This window comes from Puntigrus tetrazona, chromosome 24 (genome assembly GCF_018831695.1).
Source record: "Puntigrus tetrazona isolate hp1 chromosome 24, ASM1883169v1, whole genome shotgun sequence".
NCBI classification, from domain to species: domain Eukaryota; kingdom Metazoa; phylum Chordata; class Actinopteri; order Cypriniformes; family Cyprinidae; genus Puntigrus; species Puntigrus tetrazona.
This window is the reverse complement of record NC_056722.1, coordinates 11,484,015-11,496,095: the sequence shown is the minus strand read 5'-3', so window position 1 is coordinate 11,496,095 and position 12,081 is coordinate 11,484,015. Positions and strand designations below refer to the sequence as shown.

General features: G+C 40.1%; 1 protein-coding gene across 1 annotated transcript; it reads left to right on the top strand.

Moving 5' to 3' along the window:
• The first annotated feature begins 2,134 nt into the window (after window positions 1-2,134).
• Window positions 2,135-3,052, top strand: LOC122330202 (paraneoplastic antigen Ma1 homolog). The gene has a single exon (XM_043227066.1). It carries the CDS (start codon window positions 2,135-2,137, stop codon window positions 3,050-3,052), a length of 918 nt encoding a protein of 305 aa, XP_043083001.1.
• The last annotated feature ends 9,029 nt before the right edge of the window (window positions 3,053-12,081 follow it).

Sequence of the window (12,081 nt, the reverse complement as noted above, 5' to 3'; positions counted from 1 at the left end):
CTCGTCAAAATGATGGAGGGAATTTAGTCACTTGTTTGAAAATTAAATCTAGAGGTAAATTCAGAATTTGCGTAATCATTTGAAATTTAGATGCGGAGTCATTGAAATGCAGAGGTGGAAAGAATATTAAGAAATTGTACTTAAGTAAAAGTATTGCTACAAGTACTGACAAATGATATAACTCAAGTAAGAGTAAAAAAAAAAAAGTAGGCAGCTGAACAACTTACTTCAGTATTATCTTAAAATTTTTACCCAAAATGAGATTATGTGAGCGTTATGGAGCAGGTTTAACCCTAATTCTAAGAAACACAGTAATGTCTGTTTCACAAGTAAGAGCCAGGGAATTGTGGACAAATGCCTCAGATATCACTCTAGGTGAATAACCTGAACCTAGCGATGCTTTGAGTAATGAAACGTGGAATATAAGCACACAATTGCAATGCAACGCTAATTAACGCAGCTTTTATTACAGTATAGACTTTTATATATATATGTATATATATATATATATATATATATATATATATATATATATATATATATTACAAACTGATAAAAAGCGACATGGAATCTTTGTTATAACAAAGGAGGACTCCAGGCATATTTTCAGTAGGACAAAAACAGACCGTCTTATTTAATATGTTAACCCATACCTAGACTTAGACCTAGACCTAGAATCCAAAATCTGTTCCAGCTTTGTAATAATATGCTTAAGATCTAATTGTTATAAAATAAAATACAAATATTCACACAAGAAGTGAACTGTTTTCTCTACTGCACACACAGGGGTGTATCCATCATTTTAAAAATCACAATTGTAGAGCCCTAAACAAATGTTTGCATTGTTTGTTTAAAATGAGGATAAAAGAGAAATTTGTTTGGTTACAATGGTTTATGCTGATTTGTTTTTTTTTTTATATATGTTCCTTTAAGACTTCTCTAAAAGTGTAAACAGTATTTAATACCAAGAACTAAAACAAGGACTTTAATTTTGTTGTATTTTCTGTTAATATTATCTCGTCCTATGAGAACGAAGGACTTTGACCCCTTAAGTTCAAGGGGCGGGGAAAAAGAAGAACGTAGTGCGTGCTACGCGGGTTTTTTTTTCCGTTGAGCGAGTCAGAGCAACGTGGTGCGAAAAAGTGTGTGTGCGCGAAAGAAGCTCATTTCATCTCATTAATAGACATTTTCAGTGACGGTCTAAGTTTAGAAATGTTTCTGTAAATATATTAATTGAAGACGCATCACATATCGCGCCGCTGCTCGCTGCAAAAGAGAGCGCCGAAGAAAGTTTGCGAAGGCCGCATATACACCCCAGCCTCGCGTGAGTTCTGCTTCGACCAGAGAAGACTACAGAGTCGTTTTTCAGGAGACTGAGAGATCGTCGAGTCAGGGTCGCGAGGTGGAGGAGGATCGTCGTGGAGTTCGTTTGGCATGTTCCAGGACGGAGAAGTTCATCGGATTCGTGCAACGTCATCGAGGATGTCGTCATGGAGGCTGTGCGTTTCATCTCATCGTTCATCAAGGGTCCGCGATTATTATTCCATGAGTGAAATCTAGTTCCCTGGATTCGTGAGTAACGTGTTACAGTTTTGTTTCATCACAAGAGCTCCAACTAGCGCGCCAACGTTGAACTGAAAATCCCAGCTGGGTAATATTGAGTTTTACAGGAACTTTGGGTTATTTTTATATTTTATTTTGTGTTTTTTGAAATATTGTTGAAACTGTGTGAATTGAATTACTTGCTTACTCAAGTGACTTAATAAAAGCAAGTTTAAAAAAGTCATACAGGTTATAGTTTATCATACATCTGACATTTCATACTGATATCTGAGACCAGTGGTATTTGAATGTTTAATTCAATAGTTAATTTGTGAATCACTATTCACGGAGTAATTTAGATGTAACTCTCGCCTAGACATTTTTTTTTGTTTTGATTTGATTTAAACTTTCCTAGTCATTATCTGAGCCGTACAGCGGAGAGGGCTACATTTGTGGGGCTCGTCCGGGATCGTTTCAGATTATTCAGATTGTTAGATTTCAGATTATTAAATTTCAGACTGTTTAGCAGCTATACACAGATTTTTTTTTTTTTTTGAACACGTACTTTGAACATTGGTGCAACAGGAACAAAATGGAGGTTAATGAGATTATTGCATGGTGCAGAGAGAAAAGCGTTGAGTTGGACAGAGTTCTTATTTTAAGCAAGGTGCCTACAGACTGTGATGACAGAGTAGTCTATGATGTGCTGGATACTGTTCTGGGGATTGGGAAATGCAAAGTGCTTGATCGTCACTCTGATGAAACTAAGCAATATCAGTTTATTTTGATTGAAATAGCTTGTAGCATCTCCGATATATCTATTCCTACAGAGATTGGAGGACCTGAGGTTGGTCCCTGGTACACGCAGGTCGTTCATGTAGCAGCTGAACCCCCTAAGCAGAGAGAGGAAGAGTTCCAGTCTAAATTGATCTCTTTCCTCCAAAAAGAGGGCAAATCATTAGCTGACATCCCAAGTGTTGTTTCCCCTGCACCTGACCTCAACACTAAATTAGTTGATGCCATAAACTCTCTTGTCCAAACGTGTCATGTGGCTTCATCAGAGGAGAGAGTGGGATACAGAAGGCTGCGTCCTTTCTCAGGATTCATACCAACTCCTCCTGGGGAAGATGAGTATGAGGTTTGGGTAGAGCAGACTACCCACATTCTGGAAGAATGGCAGTGTTCTGATAATATCAAGAAGCAGAGACTTGTAGAGTGTCTCAGAGGTCCTGCAGCCGATATTGTTAGATTTGAAAAGACTGGAAACCCAACTGCTACTTTCAGTGATTATCTCAGTGTGCTAGAGTCAACATTTGGCACTACTGAGGATGCTGCCGATTTGATGTTAAAGTTTCGGAGCACTTACCAGAATGAGGGAGAAAAGCTCTCCGCCTACATACTGAGGTTGGACAGGATGTTGCACAGTATGCTAAGGAAGAAAGGCATAGAATATTCTGCCCTGAATCATCTTCGAATCGCGGCAGATTGTCAGAGGTGCCCTGTCAAGTGATCTGGTGGCTATGCGGCTGAGGATGACCCATAAGCTTTGTGCCCCTCCTTCTTTTAATGAATTAATGAAAGAAGTGAGAGAAGAAGAAAACATAGCGAACAGCCGGAGTTCATTACAGTCTAAAGTAGCCGTGTCTGTAGTGTCCTCCGCCAAGAAGGAGTCATCTGCTAATACTAACCTTGCAGACTCAGAAGTAGAGAAGCTGAAAAGGGAGATTAGGGGGTTGAAAAATGAAGTGTCATGCTTGTCAGCTGCAGCAAAAGAACCTGTAACCCATGATCGTCCTGCTATGCACAGTCTATCTGCAACTGCAGAGAGTAAAACAACAATAAGACCAGTGATCAAAGCTGGTGTTTTCTGTTACAGATGTGGGGAAGATGGGCATCTGAAGCGTGATTGTAACAATGAAGAAAATCTCAGGAAAGTAAACCAGCGACTCATCAGAATGAGACAGTCATCGGAAACTTCTCCGGGGCTCAGTAGAGGAACGGCCTGAAGCTCCGGGAGAGACACGTTCCACAATGTGCAAAAGAGTCAAAGTTGAGCCAGCAAGTATTCCGAGCGGGTTAGTGGGACCTAGCTCTGTTCTTCCTATCCAGGTGGAAGGAATCTATGCAAAGGCTTTGCTGGATAGTGGATCACAAGTCACTCTGCTGTATAGATCTTTCTATGAGAAATACTTAAAGCATCTGCCATTGACACCAATAGAGAATTTGGAGATATGGGGACTAAGCAGGCAGCAGTACCCCTATGATGGCTGTTTGTCTTTAAGATTGGAGTTTCCAGGATCTGTGGCAGGAGTAGCAGAATCCATCGATGCACTTGTGTTGGTTTGTCCCGACCCTGTCATGAAAGGAGATGTCAACATTCTGGTGGGAACAAATACATCTGTAGTGAAAAAGCTGGTGGAAGCGTGCAAAGATAAAGTGGGAGATGATTTTCTTCATACTTTAACTGTCCATCCTGAAATCCGAAATGCTTATGAGCGGGTCATTGCAGTGGAAAAGTGTGACGAGGATGACAGAAGAGGAACTGTCTGGTATCTTCACCCTAAGCCACTGAAACTGTCTCCGGGAAGAATGCTAGGGTTTATGGAATTCTAAAATACCCTGCTGTTCTTTCTAATAAGACCTTGTTAGTGGATAAACCAGAGGAACCGTGGTTTCCTGAGGAACTCCTAGTAACCCCGGAAGTGCAGTCTACTGACGTTGTCAAGTCAAAAAGGATTGGAGTTACAATCAGAAATGTCTCCTCTCGCCCCATGACGATTAAACGAGGAATGGCTATTGCTCATGTTTTTCCTGTTGAGATTGTCCCTCACGGTCTCTAAGCCCAACGAGAGTAGTGGTCAGGCAAACTTGAACAAGAATTCATTTAATTTTGGTGATTCTCCTTTGACAGAGGAATGGAGACAACGGCTGATTGAAAAGATGTTGGAGAGGAAGGAGGTCTTTTCATGTGATGAATTTGATGTGGGATGTTCAAGGAGTACCCAGCATCACATTCGACTGACAGAGGATAAGCCTTTTCGTGAAAGGTCACGACGTCTTCCGCCAGCTGACTTGGAGGATGTCAGGCAGCATTTGGAGAAGTTGAAAGGGGCAGGGATTATCACAGAGTCAAGGAGTCCCTATGCTTCTCCGATTGTCGTAGTACGGAAGAAGAATGGACAGATCAGGATGTGCGTGGATTACAGGACGTTAAATAGACGTACTGTCCCAGATCAATATACTGTTCCACGCATTGAAGATGCATTGGCTTGCCTGAATGGGAGCAAGTGGTTCAGTGTGTTGGATCTCAGAAGTGGATATTATCAGATCCCTCTGAGTGAAGCAGATCAAGAAAAGACGGCATTCATCTGCCCAGTGGGGTTCTATCAGTTTCAGAGAATGCCACAAGGGATTTGTGGAGCTCCAGCGACTTTTCAAAGAGTTATGGAAAGGACAGTTGGGGACATGAATTTGTTGGAGGTATTAGTTTACCTGGATGACCTCATCATTTTCGGAAGGACCTTGGAGGAGCATGAAGAGCGGCTGCTTAAGGTGTTGGATCGCCTGCGGAGTGAAGGTTTGAAGTTGTCTTTGGACAAGTGCACCTTCTGTCAGACCTCTGTCAGTTATGTTGGACACATTGTGTCTCAAGATGGTGTCTCAACTGACCCCTCAAAGATTGATGCTGTACAGTCCTGGCCTCGACCACAGAACATTTCAGAACTACGTTCTTACTTGGGATTCTGTGGATACTACAGAAGATTTGTGAAAGACTATTCAAAAGTGTCCTACCCACTTAATCAGTTGTTGCAAGGATGTCTGACTACAGCGAGTTTGAAGAAGATAAAAGCAGGACTCAGTCCAGAACGAGTACTGTATAAAGCCTCTGATCCATTTGGGAGTAGATGGACTGATGCTTGAAGCTGCTTTTAAGGAGTTGAAGGGAGACTTACCCAGGCTCCTGTGTTGATCTTCGCAAATCCTCAGCTCCCGTATGTCCTACATGTTGATGCCTGCTGTGAAGGGTTGGGTGGGGTCTTGTATCAGGACCAAGGAGAGGGGTTACGACCTGTAGCATTTGTCAGCAGAAGTTTGGCTTCTTCTGAGAAGAACTACCCAGTCCACAAACTGGAGTTCTTGGCATTAAAGTGGGCAGTCGTTGACAAGCTACACGATTACCTGTACGGAGCTAAATTTGAAGTACAGACCGACAACAACCCATTAACTTATGTTCTGACAACTGCAAAGTTGGATGCTGTCGGACATAGGTGGTTAGCGGCCCTCTCAGTATACGACTTTAGTCTCAAGTACAGGCCTGGGAGACAAAACATTGATGCTGACGCTTTGTCGCGTCGTCCTCATGGGACAGTGAAGGACCAGGAATGGGTGAATATCCCATCCTCTGGAGTGAGAACGTTGTGTAAGCTCCCAGTTCAGGACCCATCCAGTTTCCTGGCAAGTGTCAGCAGGATTGTAACGTCACTAGGAGGATCCTCTAAGTCAGTCCCTAAAGCATATTGCAACTTAACTACACTGGATGCTTTCAGACTTCCAAAGTTGAGTTCTGTGGACCTGTCCTCTGCCCAGCAAGATGATCCGTGTCTTGGGGGATATGGAGAGCTTTGAAAGAGGAGATCTGTCCACAATTAAGAAAGAAATTCATCAGGATCTTGCAGTGATCAGGAGAGAATGGGACAAGTTGGTGCTGGAGAATGGGGTGATGTTTCGATGCACTAAAGCCCCAGACAGATCTCATCATAAACAGTTGTGTCTACCAAAGAAGTTCCATGCAGTAGTTTTAAAGTCACTTCATGATGACTCTGGTCACTTAGGGTTCGACAAAACCTATGGGTTTGTGAAAGAGAGATTTTACTGGCCCCGAATGAAGGTTGATGTGACAAGGTACTGCCAGACCTGTCCCAGATGCGTAAAGCGGAAGACTCTGCCAAAGAGAGCTGCACCTTTGTCACATTTGTACAGTAGCGGACCAATGGATCTTGTGTGCATGGATTTTCTCTCCATTGAGCCGGATTCCAAGAACATCTGTAATGTCCTTGTCATCACAGACCACTACACCCGATATGCACAGGCATTCCCGACTAAGGACCAGAAGGCGTCCACAGTTGCAAAGGTTTTGTGGGAAAAATACTTTGTTCATTATGGTCTGCCTAGACGAATGCACTCGGACCAGGGTCGGGATTTCGAGAGCAAGCTCATCCATGAGTTGTTTGATCTGTTAGGAGTGGAGAAATCTCGGACAACGCCGTACCACCCCCAGGGTGATCCGCAGCCCGAACGGTTCAACCGGACACTTCTGGACATGTTGGGGACCCTGGATCCGAGTCAGAAACAGCAATGGAGCCGTCACATTGGACATCTGGTACATGTGTACAACTGCAGTCTGAACGAAGCTACAGGGTATTCTCCTTACTTCCTTATGTATGGAAGGGAGGCCAGACTCCCCATCGACCTGAGTTTTGGTGTGTCAAGTGATGGAACTTCCACAAAGTCTTATCAGCGGTTTGTAAAAACCATGCAGCAGGAATTGAAGTATGCATATGGGCTGGCAGAAGAAAATGCTAAGAAGAAAAATGCAGGAAACAAGAGGAGATATGATCAGAAACTGCGTTACTCTCAACTGCTACCTGGAGACAGAGTGCTGATAAGAAATCTTGGACTGCAAGGAAAGCATAAGTTGGCAGACAGATGGAGTACTGAGCCTTATGTCGTTCAAAGTCAGATGCCTAACTTGCCTGTGTTTCGACTTAAGCCAGAAAGTGGAACTGGACCGGTCAAGATCCTGCATAGGAATCACATTCTTCCTATTGGACAAGAGTTGAGACAAGAAGTTCCTCACAGTGTCCCTCAGCCTAGAAGGAGGGTTTTGAGACGAAGGAAAAATGTTGAAATGCGTGAGAGTCCAGAACAGGAAGTTCAGGATACAGCTGGAAGACGAGAAGTAGAAGTCAGAGCTGATCAGAATGCTGGGAGTTCTGATAGTGAGGATGAAACGTATGGAGTATGGTTTCCAGAACCGGAAGATTGTCAGTGGACACTGAGAACAGAAACTTCTCAGAAGGATGCAGTAGTTTCAGAGAATGTCACAGAGATTGTGGAACACTCGGATACAAGAAATGAGACTCTTAACTCTGAAGAGTCCGATTCAAGACCTCTATTAAACAATGACACTGACGATTTACAAGATGTGAGTCAAGTACCAGATCTTTGTGATAACGTTACCAGTCCAGTGCAAGATCTAGTTAGTGGAGATCCAAGTAATGAAAATCAGAATACCTCTGATGTACTTGAATCTGCTAGAAGGTCTCAGAGAACCAGAACTGTGACTAAGAGATTCACATATGATACTCTTGGTATGCCGAAGGTTGAGCCAGTCCTTGCTCAAGTAAAAGCTGTAAACCCTGTTAGATACAGTTCTACCATCTTTTGAGGTTGAATATGCCCTCCAGAAAGTTGAGTACTTGTGCAATTACTTTAAGGCCACGGCAGTAGTTTGAATAAGTCAGTGCTGTTTGTAGGTTGACTCGAATATAGTTTTTTTCTTTTGTTTTTATATCTAGAGAGACCTGTTTATGCCTAGGTAACAGATTAAGACATTAAGTTGAAATTGTACAACAAGGTGCTATGAGGTTAATACATGTTTTCTCGCTGTGACAAATTAGAATGTTTTTTTTTCTCCCTCGTTATGAGGACATAACGATTCTTGGTGAGGGGAGAATGTAGAGCCCTAAACAAATGTTTGCATTGTTTGTTTAAAATGAGGGATAAAAGAGAAATTTGTTTGGTTACAATGGTTTATGCTGATTTGTTTTTTTTTATATATGTTCCTTTAAGACTTCTCTAAAAGTGTAAACAGTATTTAATACCAAGAACTAAAACAAGGACTTTAATTTTGTTGTATTTTCTGTTAATATTATCTCGTCCTATGAGAACGAAGGACTTTGACCCCTTAAGTTCAAGGGGCGGGGAAAAAGAAGAACGTAGTGCGTGCTACGCGGGTTTTTTTTTCCGTTGAGCGAGTCAGAGCAACGTGGTGCGAAAAGTGTGTGCGCGAAAGAAGCTCATTTCATCTCATTAATAGACATTTTCAGTGACGGTCTAAGTTTAGAAATGTTTCTGTAAATATATTAATTGAAGACGCATCACATATCGCGCCGCTGCTCGCTGCAAAAGAGAGCGCCGAAGAAAGTTTGCGAAGGCCGCATATACACCCCAGCCTCGCGTGAGTTCTGCTTCGACCAGAGAAGACTACAGAGTCGTTTTTCAGGAGACTGAGAGATCGTCGAGTCAGGGTCGCGAGGTGGAGGAGGATCTTCGTGGAGGTCGTTTGGCATGTTCCAGGACGGAGAAGTTCATCGGATTCGTGCAAGCGTCATCGAGGATGTCGTCATGGAGGCTGTGCGTTTCATCTCATCGTTCATCAAGGGTCCGCGATTATTATTCCATGAGTGAAATCTAGTTCCCTGGATTCGTGAGTAACGTGTTACAGTTTTGTTTCATCACAAGAGCTCCAACTAGCGCGCCAACGTTGAACTGAAAATCCCAGCTGGGTAATATTGAGTTTTACAGGAACTTTGGGTTATTTTTATATTTTATTTTGTGTTTTGAAATATTGTTGAAACTGTGTGAATTGAATTACTTGCTTACTCAAGTGACTTAATAAAAGCAAGTTTAAAAAAAGTCATACAGGTTATAGTTTATCATACATCTGACATTTCATACTGATATCTGAGACCCGAGTGGTATTTGAATGTTTAATTCAATAGTTAATTTGTGAATCACTATTCACGGAGTAATTTAGATGTAACTCTCGCCTAGACATTTTTTTTTGTTTTGATTTGATTTAAACTTTCCCTAGTCATTATCTGAGCCGTACAGCGGAGAGGGCTACACAATTAATAGGCTTATTTTTTTATTTCTTTTATTTGGCTGTGATATACAGTACAGTGCTGGACAATAACCAATTATTTGTATTTTATACTATTTTTCAGTATTTTCCTATCAAACAAACGCATAAGGCAAAATAATTATGTCAATTAGAACTGCATTATTCACATACTATATTTATTAGCTGGAAATTGCCTAAAAAATTACCCAATTTTAGCTAACTATGCCTTTGTTCTGCATGCTTTTACATACACGTTTGGGACTTTCTGCGTACGAATGAAATACACAAGACGGTGTTCAGCGATCCGTAATATTCATGTCTCATTTTGTATATGAGTAAATCGTCAGGTCAAACACAGACATTTTCTACACATGCATGCACACAAAAGGTGAATTAAAATGCATCTGATTGATAGATAAATCGTGGATGATCTATCATTCAGATTAACGTAAAAATGCACGCACTCTTATTTCAATATTGTTAGTGTTAACATTCGTATATTTAGTTTACCTGCACTGTTAAAGACGGCTATTGTTATCATTCATTTGAACTGTGTGCATGTATTTTACAAACTTACATTGCTTCATCTTCCGAGTTTAATGACAGTCAAAGCGAAGCGCGGTTTAAAGGGTCCGCCCCCGCAGCTGATCTGGCAGTTGTGATTGGTCAGACCTGTCTGACATTGGCTAAAGCACCCTAGCAGTTTGAAAAGTGCCTGTCAAAAAAAAATTATATATATATATATATATATATATATATAATATATATATATATATATATATATATATATATATATATATATATATATAGTACAAATGTAATCAAGTACTGTAACGGAAGTATTTGTAATTTGTTACTTCCGAACCTCTGGTGAAATGTTCATTTTACAATTCAATCATTAAAACAGCTATTTAAAAAAAAAATAACACTATTTAGAGTAAAAGTAGCACTATGTAACTTGTTTTGTATATAATGAACGAGTACATCACGAGTGAGTCTTACACGTCCTGGAAAGTGAAGCTGCTGGCTCTTTAAACCCCTCCCTCTCCATGTAAACGAACAGGACTTGAGTCAAAATAAAGAAATTAGATGCACTTCCAGTATAATTTTCTGAAATATGGTTTTAGTCATTTGTGGTAGTTGTTTTCACGCTGACTTGCATTTAATTGTTCGTTTTTGTGATACATTTTATTTTAGCTAGTAATTTATAAAAACGGGGCGTGTCGTTGTGGTTGTTTGTCTGCAGGAGTTTAATTCTCCGGATCCACCTCATGGCAATGCTGCGCAGACCCGGGCTCCAAACTAATCTCTACTGCGCAGACTCTGGATCCAAATGACGTCATGTACACAAGATGGCAGCGGCCACGCTGAGAAGATTTCTAGTTGGTTTAATAGAGGCTTTGTTTATATTATTCTTTATTTAACAATTTTGGTAATGTCTTGTCATAAGAACGCTTCATGACTGTCCATGACTTTCCTATCGCTTTCACAGAATTCAATGCTGTTTTTAAAGCTATTACCAAAAAAGGTTTAATTTATCTGGTCAAGGGCCATATATTATTCACACACTAAGACATACAGTAGTCGGTTTTGTTGCTGGTCGATATTGGCATGTATGATAAGAAATGTAACAATGAATAAAAGAGAGAATGTATAATTCTTCACCTGGGCTGCCTTAATTAATAATATAGATTGGAGAAAAAACGGTTTTTGGCTCATAAATCTTTACTTCCTATGAAGATGAAAGAAGTCCACTTTAAAATGCTGCATGAAATATATCCTGTATTTCCAAATATGTTAATATTTCCAGTACATGCACATTTTGTGGCAACGAAGATAAAACCTTAAAACATTTATTTGTTGAGAAATTTTGGCTAGATATTATTTGTTATTACTCTGACTCTACTGACAAGTCTAAAGAATATATTTTTAACTTTTTTATTTTGTTCAACAAATTTTTTATCCATAAACAAAAACACCTAGGCTTTTACATTTCCTGACTGAGGTTGACTGACTGCTCAAATATTCTTATTTGACTAGAAATAAAAAATTGTTAGGTTTTTAGAACTATATGAAAAATGTACCTCAACTGAATCCAATTAAGTTGATGTAACTTACCTTGTTGTGTTCATACTCCCTCACTGTCATTTATTTTTCCTATTTACATTTCCTATTTTTCTTTTCTTTCTTTTTTTCTTTCTTGTGGTGGCAAGAAAATGAATTTTGATGTGGTGAAAGTGATAGTATATTTTCATCAGATTTCTTAAATAAAAAATAATTATATATTATATATAATAATAATAATATAATAAAAATGAATACTGAGATGATTTGGCTTCAATTTCCTATAGTGAAATTAGTTATACAAACAATTAAGAAAAGGAACATTAAGTAAATATAACAAGGCCAAAATTTGATAGGAAGAATATTGTTAGTAAAGAAGCAGTTAGAGAATGACAACATAAGTGGGACAGAGACTAAAGGAAGACATTTGTATGCCATTCAAAATAAAGTTGGTACATTGAGGAGATGGGGAGGGACTAGGAGAGGAGAAATAGTAATTGGTAAATGGATGCAAGCCGCCGTTAAACCTCAATGAAGAAGAAGAAGCGGAGACGTGTCGTCCATCTTTT

What these genes read in the sequence shown, in the direction of transcription:
- LOC122330202 (XM_043227066.1), top strand. Translation starts at nt 2,135, where the DNA reads ATGGAGGTTAATGAGATTATTGCATGGTGCAGAGAGAAAAGCGTTGAG.